The 21,808-nt window shown below is 46.4% G+C and overlaps 1 protein-coding gene across 5 annotated transcripts; it reads left to right on the forward strand.

Annotated features, from left to right (window-relative positions):
- Window positions 1–6,333: 6,333 nt before the first annotated feature.
- On the forward strand, window positions 6,334–19,807 carry LOC129851422 (potassium voltage-gated channel subfamily A member 10-like). 5 transcript variants are annotated; one of them, XM_055917938.1, is made up of 2 exons: window positions 6,334–7,071; window positions 14,589–19,807. In XM_055917938.1, the coding sequence occupies exon 2, from the start codon at window positions 14,762–14,764 to the stop codon at window positions 16,457–16,459; it is 1,698 nt and encodes a 565-aa protein (XP_055773913.1). In that variant the 5' UTR covers window positions 6,334–7,071; window positions 14,589–14,761; the 3' UTR covers window positions 16,460–19,807. The 5 variants fall into 5 exon arrangements, with proteins under 5 accessions (XP_055773913.1, XP_055773916.1, XP_055773914.1 ...); XM_055917941.1 differs by having other exon boundaries at window positions 14,654–19,807; XM_055917939.1 differs by lacking the exon at window positions 6,334–7,071 and adding an exon at window positions 7,221–7,481.
- Window positions 19,808–21,808: the final 2,001 nt, after the last annotated feature.

Genomic DNA, 21,808 nt, shown 5'->3' on the forward strand with positions numbered 1-21,808 from the left:
TCCACTACGCCTGCAGGCCTCCACTCCTCTACACCTGCAGGGCTCCACTCCACTACACCTGCAGGGCTCCACTCCACTACACCTGCAGGCCTCCACTCTACTACACCTGCAGGGCTCCACTACTCTACACCTGCAGGGCTCCACTCCACTACGCCTGCAGGCCTCCACTCTACTACACCTGCAGGGCTCCACTACTCTACACCTGCAGGGCTCCACTCCACTACACCTGCAGGGCTCCACTCCACTACGCCTGCAGGGCTCCACTCCACTACACCTGCAGGCCTCCACTCCACTACACCTGCAGGGCTCCACTCCACTACACCTGCGGCCTCCATTCCTCTACACCTGCAGGGCTCCACTCCACTATGCCTGCAGGCCTCCACTCCACTACACCTGCAGGGCTCCACTACTCTACACCTGCAGGCCTCCACTCCACTACACCTGCAGGCCTCCACTCCACTACACCTGCAGGGCTCCACTCTACACCTGCGGCCTCCACTCCACTACACCTGCAGGGCTCCACTCTACACCTGCGGCCTCCACTCCACTACACCTGCAGGGCTCCACTCTACACCTGCGGCCTCCACTCCACTACACCTGCAGGGCTCCACTCTACACCTGCAGGGCTCCACTCCTCTACACCTGCAGGGCGCCACTCTACAAATGCAGGGCTCCACTCCACTACAACTGCATGGCTCCACTCCACTACAACTGCATGGCTCCACTCCTCTACACCTGCAGGGCTCCACTCCACTACGCCTGCAGGTCTCCACTCCACTACAACTGCAGGGCTCCACTCCTCTACACCTACAGGGCTCCACTCCACTACGCCTGCAGGCCTCCACTCCACTACAACTGCAGGGCTTCACTCCTCTACACCTGTAGGGCTCCACTCCTCTACACCTGCAGGGCTCCACTCCTCTACACCTGCAGGGCTCCACTCCACTACACCTGCAGGGCTCCACTCCTCTACGCCTTTAGGGCGCCACTCTACAAATGCAGGGCTCCACTCCACTACAACTGCAGGGCTCCACTCCAGCTACACCTGCAGGGCTCCAATCCTCTACGCCTGCAGGGCTCCACTCTACAACTGCAGGGCTCCACTCTACACCTGCAGGGCTCCACTCTACACCTGCAGGGCTCCACTCTACACCTGCAGGGCTCCACTCCTCTACACCTGCAGGGCTCCACTCCACTACACCTGCGGGGCTCCACTCCACTACACCTGCAGGGCTCCACTCTACTACAACTGCAGGGCTCCACTCTACACCTGCAGGGCTCCACCACTCTACACCTGCAGGGCTCCACTCTACAACTGCAGGGCTCCACTACTCTACAACTGCAGGGCTCCACTCCACTACACCTGCAGGGCTCCACTACTCTAGAACTGCAGGGCTCCACTCCACTACACCTGCAGGGCTCCACTCCACTACACCTGCAGGGCTCCACTCTACTACATCTGCAGGGCTCCACTCTACAACTGCAGGGCTAAACTCTACAACTGCAGGGCTCCACTCCACTACACCTGCAGGGCTCCACTCTACTACAACTGCAGGGCTCCACTCTACAACTGCAGGGCTCCACTCTACAACTGCAGGGCTCCACTCTACACCTGCAGGGCTCCACTCTACACCTGCAGGGCTCCACTCTACAACTGCAGGGCTCCACTCTACTACACCTGCAGAGCTCCACTCCACTACACCTGCAGGGCTCCACTCTACAACTGCAGGGCTCCACTCCACTACACCTGCAGGGCTCCACTCCTCTACACCTGCAGGGCTCCACTCCTCTACACCTGCAGGGCTCCACTACTCTAGACCTGCAGGGCTCCACTCCACTACTCTACACCTGCAGGGCTCCACTCCTCTACACCTGCAGGGCGCCACTCTACAACTGCAGGGCTCCACTAATCTACACCTGCAGGGCTCCACTCCACTACACCTGTGGCCTCCACTCCTCTACGCCTGCAGGGCTCCACTACTCTACACCTGCAGGGCTCCACTCCTCTACACCTGCAGGGCGCCACTCCTCTACACCTGCAGGGCGCCACTCTACAAATGCAGGGCTCCACTCCACTACAACTGCATGGCTCCAGTCCTCTACGCCTGCAGGGCTCCACTCCTCTATGCCTGCAGGGCTCCACTACTCTACGCCTGCAGGTCTCCACTCCTCTACGCCTGCAGGTCTCCACTCCTCTACGCCTGCAGGGCTCCACTCCTCTACGCCTGCAGGGCTCCACTCCTCTACGCCAGCAGGGCTCCACTCCTCTACGCCAGCAGGGCTCCACTCCTCTATGCCTGCATGGCTCCACTCCTCTACGCCCGCATGGCTCCACTCCTCTACGCCAGCAGGGCTCCACTCCTCTACGCCAGCAGAGCTCCACTCCTCTACGCCTGCAGGGCTCCACTCCTCTATGCCTGCAGTGCTCCACTCTACAATTGTAGGGCTCCACTCCTCTACGCCAGCATGGCTCCACTCCTCTACGCCAGCAGGGCTCCACTCCTCTACGCCAGCAGGGCTCCACTCCTCTACGCCAGCAGGGCTCCACTCCTCTACGCCAGCAGGGCACCACTACTCTATGCCTGCATGGCTCCACTCCTCTACGTCTGCAGGGCTCCACTCCTCTACGCTAGCAGGGCTCCACTCCTCTACTCCAGCAGGGCTCCACTACTCTACGCCAGCAGGGCTCCACTCATCTACGTCAGCAGGGCTCCAATACTCTACGCCCGCATGGCTCCAGTCCTCTACGCCTGCAGGGCTCCACTCCTCTACGCCTGCAGGGCTCCACTACTCTACGCCTGCAGGTCTCCACTTCTCTACGCCTGCAGGGCTCCACTCCTCTACGCCTGCAGGGCTCCACTCCTCTATGCCTGCATGGCTCCACTCCTCTACGCCAGCATGGCTCCACTCCTCTACGCCAGCAGGGATCCACTCCTCTACGCCTGCAGGGCTCCACTACTCTACGCCAGCAGGGCTCCACTCCTCTACGCCAGCAGGGCTCCACTCCTCTACGCCAGCAGGGCTCCACTCCTCTACGCCTGCAGGGCTCCACTCTACAACTGTAGGGCTCCACTCCTCTATGCCTGCAGTGCTCCACTCTACAATTGTAGGGCTCAACTCCTCTACGCCTGCAGTGCTCCACTCTACAACTGTAGGGCTCCACTCCTCTATGCCTGCAGTGCTCCACTCTACAATTGTAGGGCTCCACTCCTCTACGCCAGCAGGGCTCCACTCCTCTACGCCAGCATGGCTCCACTCCTCTACGCCAGCAGGGCTCCACTCCTCTACGCCAGCAGGGCTCCACTCCTCTACGCCAGCAGGGCACCACTACTCTATGCCTGCATGGCTCCACTCCTCTACGTCTGCAGGGCTCCACTCCTCTACGCCAGCAGGGCTCCACTCCTCTATGCCTGCAGGGCTCCACTACTCTACGCCAGCAGGGCTCCACTCATCTACGTCAGCAGGGCTCCAATACTCTACGCCTGCATGGCTCCAGTCCTCTACGCCTGCAGGGCTCCACTCCTCTATGCCTGCAGGGCTCCACTACTCTACGCCTGCAGGTCTCCACTCCTCTACGCCTGCAGGTCTCCACTCCTCTACGCCTGCAGGGCTCCACTCCTCTACGCCAGCAGGGCTCCACTCCTCTACGCCAGCAGGGCTCCACTCCTCTATGCCTGCATGGCTCCACTCCTCTACGTCAGCATGGCTCCCCTCCTCTACGCCAGCAGGGCTCCACTCCTCTACGCCAGCAGGGCTCCACTCCTCTACGCCTGCAGGGCTCCACTCCTCTATGCCTGCAGTGCTCCACTCTACAATTGTAGGGCTCCACTCCTCTACGCCAGCAGGGCTCCACTCCTCTACGCCAGCAGGGCTCCACTCCTCTACGCCAGCAGGGCTCCACTACTCTATGCCTGCATGGCTCCACTCCTCTACGCCAGCAGGGATCCACTCCTCTACGTCAGCAGGGCTCCAATACTCTACGCCTGCATGGCTCCAGTCCTCTACGCCTGCAGGGCTCCACTCCTCCACGCCTGCAGGACTCCACTACTCTACGCCTGCAGGTCTCCACTCCTCTACGCCTGCAGGTCTCCACTCCTCTACGCCTGCAGGGCTCCACTCCTCTACGCCAGCAGGGCTCCACTCCTCTACGCCAGCAGGGCTCCACTCCTCTATGCCTGCATGGCTCCACTCCTCTACGCCAGCATGGCTCCACTCCTCTACGCCAGCAGGTCTCCACTCCTCTACGCCTGCAGGGCTCCACTCCTCTACGCCAGCAGGGCTCCACTCCTCTACGCCTGCAGGGCTACACTCCTGTACGCCTGCAGGGCTCCACTCCTCTACGCCAGCAGGGCTCCACTCCTCTACGCCAGCAGGGCTCCACTCCTCTATGCCTGCATGGCTCCACTCCTCTACGCCAGCATGGCTCCACTCCTCTACGCCAGCAGGGCTCCACTCCTCTACGCCTGCAGGGCTCCACTCCTCTACGCCAGCAGGGCTCCACTCCTCTACGCCAGCAGGGGTCCACTCCTCTACGCCTGCAGGGCTCCACTCTACAACTGTAGGGCTCCACTCCTCTACGCCTGCAGGTCTCCACTCCTCTACGCCTGCAGGACTCCACTGCTCTACGCCTGCAGGGCTCCACTCCTCTACGCCTGCAGGGCTCCACTCCTCTACGCCTACAGGGCTCCACTCCTCTACACCTGCAGGGCGCCACTCTACAACTACAGGGCTCCACTAATCTACACCTGCAGGGCTCCACTCCACTACACCTGTGGCCTCCACTCCTCTACGCCTGCAGGGCTCCACTACTCTACACCTGCAGGGCTTCACTCCACTACGCCTGCAGGGCGCCACTCTACAACTGCAGGGCTCCACTCCTCTACACCTGCAGGGTGCCACTCTACACTTGCAGGGCTCCACTCCACTACGCCTGCAGGGCTCCACTACTCTACGCCAGCAGGTCTCCACTCCTCTACGCCTGCAGGGCTCCACTCCTCTACGCCTGCAGGGCTCCACTCCTCTACGCCAGCAGGGCTCCACTCCTCTACGCCAGCATGGCTCCACTCCTCTACGCCAGCAGGGATCCACTCCTCTACGCCTGCAGGGCTCCACTACTCTACGCCAGCAGGGCTCCACTCCTCTACGCCAGCAGGGCTCCACTCCTCTACGCCAGCAGGGCTCCACTCCTCTACGCCTGCAGGGCTCCACTCTACAACTGTAGGGCTCCACTCCTCTATGCCTGCAGTGCTCCACTCTACAATTGTATGGCTCAACTCCTCTACGCCTGCAGTGCTCCACTCTACAACTGTAGTGCTCCACTCCTCTATGCCTGCAGTGCTCCACTCTACAATTGTAGGGCTCCACTCCTCTACGCCTGCAGTGCTGCACTCTACACCTGCAGGGCTCCACTCCTCTACGCCTGCAGGGCTCCACTCCTCTACGCCTGCAGTGCTGCACTCTACAACTCTAGGGCTCCACTCCTCTATGCCTGCAGGGCTCCACTCCTCTATGCCTGCAGGGCTCCACTCCTCTACACCTGCAGTGCTCCACTCCGCAATATAATGGTAGCAGGAGGCAGAAATCCCAGGGTGAACCAGGTACATAGGTAGACTAGATGGGGAAACCTATTCTGACTATGGACAATCGCCTCTCTGTCGAGTAACATAATAGCCTTGCGGTCTTGCCAAGTTGGCCGTCCTTCAAAGGGACAACTAGATTAACTTTGATTGGAAGTTTCCCCCCCCCCTAAGGTATCAGCAATGCAGCATGGAGATGGATGCAGCCATGCTGTAGATTTAATGTCCTTTCAGATTTGGCTCGCTGCAGAGTGTCGTGACAGAGCAGCCATTTTGTTAGCTTGACAAAGCCTTGCTCGCTGGCACACAGAGTGGATGTGTTAGAGTTGGCAAGGACATGGGGAAGGAAATACAGTCAGGCACTGCAAGACTTTCTCCGAAATTATTTTCTAAATCTATACAGAACACCACCAGAAAAACACTTATGCAGAGACATTTTAATCTCGGACAGAGGTTTGAGCATTCATCAACGCAATAAAGTTACAGTAAGAGTCTAAAGTTTGGACACACCTACTAATTCAAGGGGTTTTCATTATTTTTACTATTTTCTACATTGTATGAAAAAAAACACATATGGAATCATACAGTAAACAAAAACGTGTTAAACAAATATAAAAAATATATTATATATTTGACATTCTTCAAAGTAGCCACCCTTTGCCTTGATGACAGCTTTGCACATATATAACATGTATATAACATGATAAATAAATAAAAAGTTAAATCACGTTCTTATGAAATATTAATAATATGATAAAATAGAACACCAATGGTATTTGGAGACTAATTTTACATGGCTTAAAGGTGATGTTACAAACACGGTTAGTCAACCTATGACAAACATACATAATCATTGCTAGACTAAAGTAACTAGGTCCTCATAAAAACATGGAAAATACATTGGACCTCAGATGCCCATGAGTAAATTCTGTAGCCACCTGACAGTGGTGCTGTTGATGCAGCAAGTACAGTATGACAGGCATATAAGCAACAATATCTAATCTCCAGCGTGTGTGTGTGTGTGTGTGTGTGTGTGTGTGTGTGTGTGTGTGTGTGTGTGTGTGTGTGTGTGTGTGTGTGTGTGTGTGTGTGTGTGTGTGTGTGTGTGTGTGTGTGTGTGTGTGTGTGTGTGTGTGTGTGTGTGTGTGTGTGTGTGTGTGTGTGTGTGCGCGTGTGTGCGTGTGTGCGTGTGTGTGTGTGCGTGTGTGTGTGTGTGTGTGTGTCTATACAGAGGTGGGAGTCCTCAGGTACAGTATGGAGGGTGTATGACAGGGAGGTTGGATTGGATGCATGCCCCTGAGGTGTTACTGTGTTTGCTTACTCTACAGGAGCTGTGGTAAGATCCAGTCCCACCGCTCCCTGGTCGCATCAGACACATCGCTGTTGGGGATCTCCTAGGGCTCCCTACCTACCTTAGTATCACAATAACCCACTGACTAAGGATGGGAAAAGGGAGCAGAACACAGTAGGATGAACCCACTACATCCACACCACAGTAAGTGTGTGCGTGTGTTAGCGTGTTTGCATGTGTGTGTGTGTGTGTGTGTGTGTGTGTGTGTGTGTGTGTGTGTGCGTGCGTGCGTGCGTGCGTGCGTGCTTGCGTGCGTGCGTGAACATGCTAGTGTGCGTGCGTGCACGTCTGGGTGTCCGTAATGGACACTCTGGTTTCATATGGGGTGTAAGATTACCAAAGGAGAGGCTTTATTAGAGCCCAAGGCTGTCCGAACTCCTGATTGTGGTGCTGGATGAGCAGAGAGGGAGGGAGAGAGAACAGGGGAGCGCAGTTACCTGGGGAGGAGAGAGAGAGAAAGAGAGAGAGAAAGAGCTGTCAGAGGAACGTCTGCAGGCTCAGACCTGGTGAGTGCTCCGGACATCTGGACACAGTTATCTTCAAACTTAATGATGGTGTGTTTCTGTTTATATGTGGTGTTGATGGTGTGTGTGTCTGTTTATATGTGGTGTTGATGGTGTGTGTGTCTGTTTATATGTGGTGTTGATGGTGTGTGTGTCTGTTTATATGTGGTGTTGATGGTGTGTGTGTCTGTTTATATGTGGTGTTGATGGGAAAGGAGTTAATAACTGATATGACTACACTTTTTATTGTGATTTTTAAACTGTGTCCATTTTACACCTGATGCAGAAATTAGTTGAGAAAGTTAAGCTATTTTGCTAGTTTACCATGATTAGATAACTGCATTTGTGGCCAGCAAATCTTGTTGAGAGCAGAAACCTTCGAATTTTCATCAAGTGTTTGATTAAACCTTCGAATTTGTGTGCTTTTGGTTCTAGTGAACATTTGGTGTTTTTGGGAAAACTCATTAAACTGCATCTGAGATTAAGGCTGGCTGGACCCCATAATCCATCCATCCACACATACTAATGCACAAACACACATGAACGCACACACATAAACACACACATGCGCACGCTCATGCACACACGCTCATGCACACACGCTCATGTCAATAGGGAATATCTGACATGTCTCCGGTCTGAGCTTTCACATTTTCAGCATTTTCTCTAACACAAGCTATTCACCTCTCTCTTATTCTCTCTGATCCCTCTTCAACAAAGTGAAAACAGCTTGTCTGGACAATAGGAAATGGACTTAAAAATATAGTTAAAGGTTTGCCATAGGCAATCCATGGTACAGCACGCAGGTTGACGTTTATAGGGATGAGTCTTGTCCTTGAGGCAGTGTTTCCGCTAGATGGGCCAGCTTTAAAGTCAAATTTGGTAATATTGTAAAAATTACAATAGAAAAATATATGTACAGCACTTCGAGATATTAGCTGATGTACGAAGGGCTATATAAAATAAACTTGATTGATTGATTGATATGTATTAGCTTTTTGGTCTTAATATATGGTTAGGGTTAAGGTTAAGGTTAAAGGGTTAGGGTTAGTTTTAAAATCAGATTTTATGACTTTGTGGCTGTGCCAGCTAGTGAGCACTCTGCAAAATTGCCTCCAGAACAAGATGTATGAAGAAAAATACTAACCTGAGTACAGCACAGACCACACACATATAAATAGATAGCTTTTTGGTTTGTTTTTAACAGTAACATGAACCTTCAAGTTGGTAGATTCACACCAACTTCAGCAAACACTCATGGAGTGTACATTTCAGGCAAACTCTATGACCCCTAAGAATAGTCAATAGATGTATTTTTGTTGCATATATCCACCTTCCTCCTTGGTCCATACACAGTGGAAATGATATGACCTCAAATGTCATTAAGATCAATGTGATATCAAGTGCGGTTTTTACCTGCTGCCAAAGCCTGCAGTGGTATCTGTCAGGGAGCCAGTAGTTTCTCTCTGCGTGTGCATGGCCCTGGATGTCAAGTGGAGACAGCGGTCACAGTTTAAAAGCGTATGGTTACCTGTCTAACAACAAAGGGCCTTCCCAAGCTACTTTTTTTCAATGTTTAATATGAAAAATTACATAATGGAAAAATCTAAACCATGTAATGAGATGTACCATCCAGGTGTAACTCTGACCATCAAGATAAATTGAGTTTTTTGAGTCATTATTTACTGAAGTGCAATGGAGTTCTGGTCCATTATCGCAGACTGAGCTGTAAGGTTATGATACACATCCATACCCACACATGCTGTCAACTGATTTGTGCAGTTAACTTCTTTGGGATAGGGGGCAGCATTTTCACTTTTGGATGAATTGGTGCCCATAGTGAACTCCCTCCTACTCTGTCCCAGATGATACTATATGCATATTATTATTACTATTGGATAGAAAACACTCAGAAATTTCTAAAACTGTTTGAATTATGTCTGTGAGTATAACAGAACTCATATGGCAGGCAAACTTCCAAACAGGAAGTGAGAATTCTGAGAAGGGTCGATGTGAAAGTCATCACCTATTCAATTCCCTGTAATATATGGATCTGTTTGCACTTCCTATGCCTTCCACTAGATGTCAACAGTCAGTAGAACGTGGAATGAAGCCTCTAGTGTGATGTGGGGCCGGATGGGAGCTATTTGAGTCAGTGGTCTGGCAGAATGCTAGTTCCTGGTCACGCGCGCTAGTCATGGAATGGCCATGTGTGCCATTACTTATACAGACATGAAGAAATGGTCCCGTTGGAACGTTATTGGATATATATGATAACAACATCCTGAAGATTGATTCTCTACTAAGATTGACCAGATTATTCAACTTGTAATATAACTTTTTGAAGTTTTCGTCCGACGCTTGCCTGCATCTGCGCCAGCGTTTGGACACGTGTACTACACATGCTAGCTAAAGTTGCTAATTGGACATAAGTAATGGACATTATCGAACAAAAAAACATTTCTTTTGGAAATAAGATTCCTGGCATTGCATTCTGATGAAGATAATCAAAGGTAAGGGAATATTTATGATGTAATTTAGTATTTCTGTTGACTCCAACATGGCAGAGAAATTTTGTTAAATCTGAGCGCAGTCTCAGATTATTGCATGGTGTGCTTTTTACTAAAGTTTTTTAAAAATCTGACACAACGGTTGCATTAAGAACAAGTGTATCTTTAACCTGTTGAAGATGGGGGCGCTGTTGTGACTATTTATGCTAATCGTGTAATTTTTGAAACGGCTTCCCACAAAATCCTTGATCGTACAATATGCATATTATTATTATTATTGGATAGAAAACAGTCTATAGTTTCTATAGGAGTTGAAATTTTGTCTCTAAGTGGAACAGAGCCCATTCTACAGCAATTTCCCTGACATGGAGTCAGATTTCAGAAATTTTGGCCCCTGATCTGGAGTCAGTTAAAAGGGCACTGTTATTGATATGAGTATACGGACACTGCTTACGTCTTCCCCTGGATGCCTTTACGTGATGACGATTTGAATGGGGTCGATTGCGCGTTCACAGGCACTACAAATTAAAAAAACCTGAGGCTAGTCACTCTTTTCTTGCTGCGTCATGCGCCTAGAGGACACCGACCCGCACCAGTTCCAAGCATTAGTGGAGGGAGTAATATTACTCGGGTCATGTTTCTACTTGTTATGGGAGTTAAAAACATCATAAGGTAGTTAATTTAAAGCGTTTTATAGCAATTTATATCCGTTTAGTGCGATTTTGGGACATTTATTTCTGAAACGCTGTGAATTGCTGGGCACGCTTCCAGTTCATCCCGAACGCAGTTGGCATTTCCACATAGCAAGAGGACAGCTTTCCACCAAAAGACGATTACTCCCAAGAAAGGATCCTTTGCCCAAGATACTGATGGAAGAACAGCTCAAAGTAGGACATTTTTATTATGATAAATCGTGTTTCTGTCGAAAAATGTTAGTGGCTTAGGACGCCATGTTTTTTGACGTAGCTTCGCTTGGCGCAAACTGTATTGAAAAGTAAGGATAAATTAAAAAATGTAATTCCGCGATTGTATTAAGAATTAAATTGTCTATCAATCCCTGTCCACCCTATATTTTTTAGTCACGTTTATGAGTATTTATGTATAAGAGTAGATCACTGTCTAAGTGGCGCACGGACATTTTCTCACCAGCTTGGCTACATTTCACATTGTCTAACCATGATTTTGGTGGCTAAATATAAACATTTTCGATCAAACTCTATATGGATTGTGTAATATGATGTTACAGGAGTGTCATCTGAAGAATTCTGAGAAGGTTAGTGAAAAAATTAATATATTTTGGCGATGTTGACTTTTATCGCTCACTTTGGCTAGAATCAATGCTGGGCTGCTATGTGCTATGTGCTATGCTAATATAACGATTTATTGTGTTTTCGCTGTAAGACACTTAGAAAATCTGAAATATTGTCTGTATTCACAGGATCTGTGTCATTCGATTAGTGTATGCTGTGTATTTTTACGAAATGTTTGATGATTAGTAAATAGGTAAACACGTTGCTCAATGTAGTTTTTCTATTCCATTTGTGACGGTGGGTGCCATTGTAACCTATGCCATCTACCTGAAATATGCACTTTTTTCTAACAAAACCTATCCCATACCATAAATATGTTATCAGACTGTCATCTGATGAGTTTTTTTCTTGGTTAGGGGCTATAAATATCTTAGTTTAGCCGAATTGGTGATAGCTACTGGTGTTGGTGGACAAATAAAAGATGGTGGATTATGCTAATGTGTTTTTAGGTAATAGATGTACATCTTTACATATTGTGTCTTCCCTGTAAAACATTTTAAAAATCGGACATGTTGGCTGGATTCACAAGATCTGTGTCTTTCATTAGCTGTATTGGACTTTAATGTGTGAAAGTTAAATATTTAAAAAATATATTTTTTTTGAATTTCGCGGCTCTGCCTTTTCAGTGGGGGGGGGGGGGGGAGTGCCGCTAGCGGCACCCTCATCCTAGACAGGTTAATTACATGTAAAACATGTATCTTTCATCAAAGTTTATGATGAGTATTTCTGTTATTTGACGTGGCTCTCTGTAATTACTCCGGATATTTTGGAGGCATTTCTGAACATGGCGCCAATGTAAACCGAGATTTGTGGATATAAATATGCACATTATCGAACAAAACATAAATTTATTGTGTAACATGTCCTATGAGTGTCATCTGATAAAGATTATCAAAGGTTAGTGATGAATTTTATTTCTATTTCTGCTTTTGTGTGACTATCTTTGGCTGGGAAAAATGGCTGTGTGTTTTTGGATTTGGTGGTCTAACATAAATATGTTGTGTTTTCGCTGTAAAACATTTTAAAAATCGGACACGATGGGTAGATTAATTCTTCTGGCTGCAAGCCCGACGTCGGTACACTTATGACAACAGCCAGCTCAAGTGCAGGGCGCGAAATTCAAAAGATATTTTTTTTTAATATTTAACTTTCACACATTAACAAGTCCAATACAGCAAATGAAAGGTACACATCTTGTGAATCCAGCCAACATGTCTGTTTTTTAAAATGTTTTACAGTGAAAACAGCACGTATATTTATGTTAGCTCACCACCAAATACAAAAAAAGGACAGACATTTTTCACAGCACAGGTAGCATGCACAAAGCCAACCTAACTAACCAAGAACCAACCAAACTAACCAACAAACAACTTCATCAGATGACAGTCTTATAACATGTTATACAATAAATCTATGTTTTGTTCGAAAAATGTGCATATTTCAGGTATAAATCATTGTTTACATTGCAGCTACAATCAGGAATTGCACCGAAAGCAGCCATAATAATTACAGACACCAACGTCAAATACCTAATTACTCATCATAAAACATTTCTGAAAAATACATAGTGTACAGCAAATGAAAGACAGGCATCTTGTGATTCCAGCCAATATTTCCGATTTATTAAGTGTTTTACAGCGAAAACACAATATAGCGTTATATTAGCTTACCACAATAGCCAGAAAGACAAGCCATTTCCCAGCAGTAAAAGTTAGCGATCGTAACAAACCAGTAAAAGATATATAATTTTTGACTAACCTTGATATTCTTCATCAGATGACAGTCCTATAACATCAGGTTATACATACACTTATGTTTTGTTCGAAAATGTGCATATTTAGAGCTGAAATCAGTGGTTATACATGTTGCTATCGTAGCTACTTTTTCCACAACGTCTAAACAGCAACGATATTTTTCGGACACTTTTTCTGACACACATATTCTGACCAAATAGCTATTCATAAACATAACTAAAAAATACATGTTGTATAGGAAATGATAGATCGATTAGTTCTTAATGAAATCGCAGTGTTAGAATTCAAAAAAATAACTTCATTACGACATCCAGCTTCGGTATAGCTAGAGTACCCCAAAGTTGGGCGCCGACGACTAGTTCACATGCACGACAGATATATGAAATAGCATCATAAAATGTTTCTTACTTTTGCTGATCTTCCATCAGAATGTTGGACAAGGGGTCCTTTGTCAAGAACAATCGTTGTTTGGATTTAGAACGTCCATTTTCCCTCTTGAATTAGCAAGCACACTAGCCAAGTGGCGCGAATCTCTCCATGTCAACAAACAGAAGAGAACGGAACACGGCAAAACTCCCGAAAAAATGTCAATAATCTGATGAAACTATATTGAAAAAACATACTTTACGATGATATGGTCACATGTATCAAATAAAATCAAAGCCAGAGATATTAGTCGCCTATAACGGCAGCTAAACAGAAGGCAAATCCAAGTCCCTCTTCGCGCTCTTCAGAAAACAAGAAATGGGGGACACGTCATACAAAGAGCTTGTATTCCACTTCAGACCAAGATAAACACTAAATTTGTTCTCTCACCGCCTCTTGACATCCAGGGGAAGGTGTATGAAGTGCACGTATACTAATACGTATCATGCCCATTTATAGGCAGGAAGTAGAACAGAGCCTCGATTTCAGACTTTCCACTTCCTGGTCAGGAAGTTTGTGCCAAATGAGTTCTGTTTGACTCACAGATATAATTCAAACGGTTTTAGAAACTAGAGAGTGTTTTCTATCCAATAGTAATAATAATATGCATATTGTACGAGCAAGAATTGAGTACGAGGCCGTTTGAAATGGGCACCTTTTATCTGGCTACTCAATACTGCCCCTGCAGCCCAAACAGGTTAACAAGATGTTTATCTTTCATTTGCTGTATTGGACTTGTTAATGTGTGAAAGTTACATATTTCTAAAATATTTTTGAATTTCGCACGCTGCCTTTCAGCGGAATGTTGGGGGGGTTCCGCTGGCGGAACGTGTGTTCTAGAAAGGTTAAACTACTTAACCCCCCCACACACACATACCTTGCGGGCAAAACCTTTTACTGGCCCCATCTTGATGGCAGAGAGAAAATGCTTAGTTTTAAAGTTAATTTCCTGCAATTCTATACATTTTGCCATGGGGCACAGATAAAATACTGCACCTTTAAAGCAGGTTTTCTGCAATTCTATACATTTTGCCATGGGGCAGAGAGATGCATGCGGCACTCCAGTTGCCCATCCCTGATATAGAGAGATGTATTGCTTACAATCACAGAGGCAGGAGACGGGAACTAACCCTAACTCTTCTTTTATCTTATTTTCAGATTACGAGGAGCTGAAATCTGAATCAGAACACCCTGTTGAATACACCTGTCTCAATGTTCTACAGGACTAAGAAGACCGTGGCTGGATCTTCAGGCTGGTTGTGGCATCACCCCAGTCCCATCGCACTGAGCCAGGCTGAGGAACACAGGAGTGCCCTGGCAAAGGGACAGTGATGGAGGTGCCACTGGTTAACTTTGAGAACATGGATGATATCGGCATCAACATGGGCGTCCCCGGTGATTCGGGGTACCCCACTTCACCCACTTCAGAGGCAGCGCCTGATCAGAACCCTGTCACCAATCGTGTGATGTCCCCAAATCCATCACAGCACCGTGGGCACCAGACCAGGCCAGAGGGGTTTTCTCCCTCTACAACGCCTATACTGACGACTAAAGAACCGTCTAGCTGCAACAGTTTGCTGTCCAACTTCAAACTCCTGATGAACAGTGAAGGCTCGCCGACCGACAGTGTCTTCAGTAAGCTGGTTCAGGAGTGCTGTGATAACGAAGAAGACCTGTTTGGGGAGAAACTGGGAGTGGAGGACGGGGATCAGAAAGTGGTCATCAATATTTCAGGCATGATGTTCGAGACACAACTCAAAACTTTATCGCAGTTTCCAGACTCCCTGCTGGGAGACCCCATGAAAAGGATGGAATACTTTGACCCAATGAAGAACGAGTACTTTTTCGACCGGAACCGTCCCAGCTTCGATGGGATCTTGTACTTCTACCAGTCTGGGGGCAAAGTCCGAAGACCGGCCAACGTCCCCTTAGAGATTTTCGCAAGAGAGATAGTTTTCTATGAGTTAGGAAGAGAAGCTATGGAACAGTTCCGTGAAATTGAGGGGTTCATAACAGAACCCGAGCCGCTGTTGCCAACCAACGAGGTCCACAAGCAGTTCTGGCTCCTGTTTGAGTATCCGGAGAGTTCCAGTGCAGCTAGGTCAGTGGCCTTGGTATCTGTCTTCGTCATTGTCATCTCTATCTTCATTTTCTGCCTGGAGACTCTGCCAGAGTTCCGTGACGACGTAGACTTTATCACCACCTTTTCCCTGGGTGTCAATGGAACCCAGGAGGGTCCTCCTATAGTCCAAAAAGACTTATTCGCCTATTTCACAGACCCCTTTTTCATTGTGGAAACCATCTGCATAATTTGGTTCTGCTTTGAGCTTGGCGTACGCTTTGTGGTCTGCCCGAGCAAAAGTGATTTCTTCCACAACATTATGAACACCATTGACATTGTCTCGATAATTCCCTATTTCGTAACCATGGCTACAGAGCTGTGGACCACGCCAGATGAAGACATCAACTCCAGCCAAAACATGTCACTGGCCATCTTACGCATCATCCGTTTAGTGCGAGTCTTCCGAATCTTCAAGCTGTCGCGACACTCCAAGGGACTTCAGATCTTGGGCCAGACCCTGAAGGCTAGTATGAGGGAGCTGGGTCTGCTGATCTTCTTCCTCTTTATTGGAGTCATACTGTTCTCCAGTGCCATCTACTTTGCTGAGGTGGACGAGCCCCACACACAGTTTGTCAGTATCCCTGACGGGTTCTGGTGGGCTGTGGTGACAATGACCACTGTGGGATACGGGGACATGTGTCCTACTACTTTGGGAGGCAAAATGGTGGGGACTCTCTGCGCCATTTCCGGCGTGTTGACCATCGCCTTACCCGTCCCTGTTATCGTCTCCAACTTTAACTATTTCTACCACCGGGAGACAGAGCAAGCAGAGAAACAAGTGATTGACGATGCAGCAGAAGCAGCTCAGAAAATAACCGACGCAAACAAGTATGAGTATGGTAGCACACCCTCTCTTAACATTAACACAATCAATGGTAGCTTGCAGAATGACAAGATTGGCATGTAATGGGTTTAACTGATTATAACCAAGGACATGACAAACTGAGAAATCTAACATATACCAAAATGTACTGATATTATTTTTGTCTCAGTATTTTATACTCTATTCATTGCAGCGTTGGTCCACGTAGTAGGCTATACTATACATCTCTTTCACAATGTTCAAAATAAGGAAGTAATATTAGTTATCAGCCTGACTGTTCAGCATGTGGATTTGTCAAAGTGTAATTAAGATAATATGAACACAGTTACAGCATATTACATTTACAGTTGGCTCTGAACAGACCTTGTGCATGTAGTATGATTATAAGCGTTTAAATCCTAAGCAGATGTATTTGGCAAACTTGTTGCCTTTCAAATCCTCTTACAAATAATACAAATATTAATTACACTTTGAACTGCATTACTGTACAATGTCAAAGACTTAAGTATGAAAAACACCCTTGGATCAGGGCTCGTGTTAAAACTCGTTTTCATGGTATGCTTTGCGACATTCATCAGCTTGCCATATTCAGCAGTCTCTATATAGATCTTGGCATGATCTCCAAGGACTTTCTGTAAGAGCACTTCTGGAAGGAGACAAGGGGACACCATTGAGTGCACAATGTGCTGTCAGAAAATCCATCAGTTGTGGACACCGCAGTAGTTTTATCACACCATCTATCTAATAATGCAGTTATTTATCACACCATCTATCTAATAATGCAGTTATTTATCGCACCATCTATCTAATACTAACGACCTACATTAGCAGGTTAGCTACATTGCTTATGACTTCAATCTGTATGCCTCACAGTACTGTAGTAAAAAAAAGAACTAAATCATGGCATGTTATGATATCAGGTCAAAATGTCACAATATGTAGACCAAACCCTAACCCTAACCTATATACACCTTCATCTTTACCTTGTATGTATTTCAGGAAAATAGTCCCATCAAACTGTTACTTGTATGCAAACAAAAAGTAACAGTAGTTGCATATTAAGCTCACACAACGTATTACATCATATGAACATGTGTTGATTCGCGCAATAGCATCAAGAACACGCTGAATGACAGAAAGCAATCAAAAGAGGAAAGGACAAAGTGTCACTTTGTACCGTTGTTGATTGAAGCGTTATTCCAACATGTAGCTGTCGGTGGCCTTGCATTGGTATACAGTAGTGTGCCGAAACAATGAAACACTGGTATCATGTATCAATACATGTAGGGCAGATAGTTCTAGTGATAGTTCAGATAGTTCTCACATTTCTCTCGTACTGTAGTTCTCTTCATTCCTTTCCATGTATTTGATATGGACATAACTCAATTGGATTTAGGAATTTTTTGGAAAACTTTTAGTTAATGCCATCAATTAATTAACAAATTAACTATTACATTAACACACTTTAGGTATAGTTTATACTATGATATGTATTTATAAATGCATGATGTCAAAGCATGGCATTGGCAACCCATATGCATGCTACACTTCAAACATGAACATTTATATTATCAGCAGTTACACAAACAATGACCATGTAGAAATGGCATTGGATATATTGAGTTGCTCAACACTGCAATGAACTGTTTCTTGAAAGAGTTCCCACATATGCTGAGCACTTGTTGGCTGCTTTTCCTTCCCTCTGTGGTCCAACTCATCCCAAAACATCTCAATTGGTTGAGGTCAGGTGATTGTGGAGGCCAGGTCATCTGATGCAGCACTTCATCACTGTCCTTCTTGGTCAAATAGCCTTTACACAGTCTGGAGGTGTGTTGGGTCATTGTCCTGTTGAAAAACAAATGATAGTCCCACTAAGTGCAAATCAGATGGGATAGCGTATCAATGCAGAATGCTGTGGTAGCCATACTGGTTAAGTGTGCCTTGAATTCTAAATAAATCATCAAAACTGTCACCAGCAAAGCACTCCCACACCATCACACGTCCTCCTCCATGCTTCATGTGGGTACCACACATTTGGAGATCATCCGTTCACCTACTCTGTGTCTCACAAAGACACAGTGGTTGGAACCAAAAATCTCAAATTTGAACTCATAGACCAAAGGACAGATTTCCACAGGTCTAATGTCCATTGCTTATGTTTCTTGGCCCAAGCAAGTCTCTTATTCCTATTGGTGTCCTTTAGTAATGGTTTATTTGCAGCAATTCGACCATGAAGGCCTGATGCACACAGTCTCATCTGAAGAGTTGATGTTGAGATGTAAAGAAAATACATTTCGCAAATTAACTTTTAAGAAGGCACACATGTTTATTTAAATGCATTCCAGGTGACTACCTCATGAAGCTGGTTGAGAGAATGCCAAGAGTGTGCAAAGCTGTCATCAAGGCAAAAGGTGACTACTTTGAAGAATTTGTTTAACACTTTTTTGGTTACTACATGATTCCATATGTGTTATTTCATAGTTTTGATGTCTTCGCTATTATTCTACAATGTAAAACCCTTGAATAAGTAGGTGTGTCCAAACTTTGATTACAAAAACAGCAACACTTGCCTTCCTGAAACAAGTTGGCAATAATATTGATGACTCAGAGGAGGCTGGTGGGAGGCGATATAGGAGGCCGGGCTCATTGTAATGGCTGGAATGGGATAAGTGGAACGGTATCAAATATATATGGAATCCACATGTTTGATACCGTTTCATATATTCCATTCCAGCCATTACAATGAGTTCTTCCTCCTATAGGTCCTCCCACCAGTCTCCACTGCGATTACTTTGATATCAGTCAGTTGATGTGTATTATAAACTGGGTGGTTCGAGCCTTGAATGCTGATTGGCTGGTAGCCATGATATATTGGGTATTATAAACTGGGTGGTTCGAGCCCTGAATGCTGATTGGCTGACAGCCGTGGTATATCAAACCGTATACCACAGGTATGACAAAACATGTATTTTTACTGCTCTAATTGGGCATCTCGGGGGTTTGTGATATATGGCCAATATACCATGGCTAAGGGCTGTGTCCAGGCAGTCCGCGTAAGAACAGTCCTTAGCCGTGGTATATTGGCCATAGACCACACCCCCTCGGGCCTCATTGGTTAATAAAGCACTTTACAAAAGTATGCACAGCACTTATTCTCTAGAGATTGATTATGTACTAGTAATTAAATCAAATCAAATGTTATTGGTCACATACAAATATTTACCAGATGTTATTGCGGGTGTAACGAAATGCTTGTGTTCCTAGTTCCAACAGTGCAGTAGTATCTAACAATTCACAGCAATACACACAAATCTAAAAGTAAAATAATGGAATTAGTAGTGTGCAATATACAGTACATTTAATGACATATGTTCTAAGTTGTATTTATGGTTTAATGAGTGCCTTTAATTAAACATCTACCCTACTTCCCTACGATGAGTGTTTTCCATTTTGATTTGTAGTCATTGACAGAGAAATACAGGTATCTGCCAAAATAATGGAAAAACAGGTGCGTCACACAGGTGTGGTTCCTGAGTTAATTAAGCAGTCAAAATTCCATCAAGCTTAGGGTACCGCATAAAAATGCTGGGCAGGCCATTATTTTGGTCATTATTTTGGCACCCACGTCTATGCCCCCATCAACAGGGCACTAGTGGTTACTGAATGGTTTGATGAGCATGAGAACAATGTAAACCATATGCCATGGCCGTCTTAGTCACCAGATCTCAATCCAATTGAACACTTATGGGAGATACTGGAGTGACGCCTGAGACTGCGTTTTCCACCACCATAAACAAAACACCAAATGTTGAAGAATGTTGAAAAAATGTTGAAGAATGTGTTGCGTCCCTCCAATAGAGTTCCAGAAAGGTGTTGCATCTATGCCAAAGCACATTGAAACTGTTCTGGCTCATGGTGGCCATATGCCCTATTCAGACACTTGGTGTTGGTGTTTCCTTTATTTTGGTGGTTACCTGTACAACCAGTTCACATCCACATATAGAATGATAAATAAAGCAAAAATAGAAACTGACCCAGTGCTGTAGGTAGAGGCATCATGCCTATTGTAACTGAGGGTGGCAGCAATATGTAACACATGCACAGAATTCATGCAAATATACTGAATATAACTTGGCCATCAGTGTCCACTCAAAAATGTCTGATACATGAGGTCACTGGCTGTAGGCCAATACCTCTGCAGACTAGTAGGCCGATACCTCTGCAGACCAGCAAGCCTATACATATGCAGACCAGTAGGCCTATACCTCTGCAGACCAGTGTTCCTATACAGTACATCTGCAGACTAGTAGACCTATACTTCTACAGACCTGTAGGCCTATACCTCTACAGACCTGTAGGCCTAATCCTCTACAGACATGTAGGCCTATACCTCTACTGACCTGTAGTCCTATACCTCTACAGATCTGTAGGCCTAATCCTCTACTGACCTGTAGGCCTAATCCTCTACTGGCCTGTATACCTCTACAGACATGTAGGCCTATAACTCTAGTGACCTGTAGGCCTAATCCTCTACTGACCTGTAGGCCTAATCCTCTACTGACCTGTAGGCCTATACCTCAACTGACCTGTAGTCCTATACCTCTACAGATCTGTAGGCCTAATCCTCTACTGGCCTGTAGGCCTATACCTCTACAGACCTGTAGGCCTATAACTCTACTGACCTGTAGGCCAAATCCTCTACTGACCTGTAGGCCTAATCCTCTACTGACCTGTAGGCATATACCTCTACTGACCTGTAGTCCTATAGCTCTAGAGATCTGTAGACCTAATCCGCTACTGGCCTGTAGGCCTATACCTCTACAGATCTGTAGGCCTATACCTCTACTGACCTGTAGGCCTAATCCTCTACTGACCTGTAGGCCTAATCCTCTACTGGCCTGTAGGCCTATACCTCTACAGATCTGTAGACCTATACCTCTACTGACCTGTAGGCCTAATCCTCTACTGACCTGTAGGCCTAATCCTCTACTGGCCTGTAGGCCTATACCTCTACAGATCTGTAGGCCTATACCTCTACTGACCTGTAGGCCTATACCTCTACAGACCTGTAGGCCTATACCTCTACTGACCTGTAGTCCTATACCTCTACAGATATGTAGGCCTAATCCTCTACTGGCCTGTAGGCCTATACCTCTACAGATCTGTAGGCCTATACCTCTACTGACCTGTAGTCCTATACCTCTACAGACCTGTAGGCCTATACCTCTACTGACCTGTAGTCCTATACCTCTACAGATCTGTAGGCCTAATCCTCTACTGGCCTGTAGGCCTAATCCTCTACTGGCCTGTAGGCCTATACCTCTACAGATCTGTAGACCTATACCTCTACTGACCTGTAGGCCTAATCCTCTACTGACCTGTAGGCCTAATCCTCTACTGGCCTGTAGGCCTATACCTCTACAGATCTGTAGG

Source organism: Salvelinus fontinalis, chromosome 3 (genome assembly GCF_029448725.1).
Source record: "Salvelinus fontinalis isolate EN_2023a chromosome 3, ASM2944872v1, whole genome shotgun sequence".
Lineage (NCBI taxonomy): Eukaryota > Metazoa > Chordata > Actinopteri > Salmoniformes > Salmonidae > Salvelinus > Salvelinus fontinalis.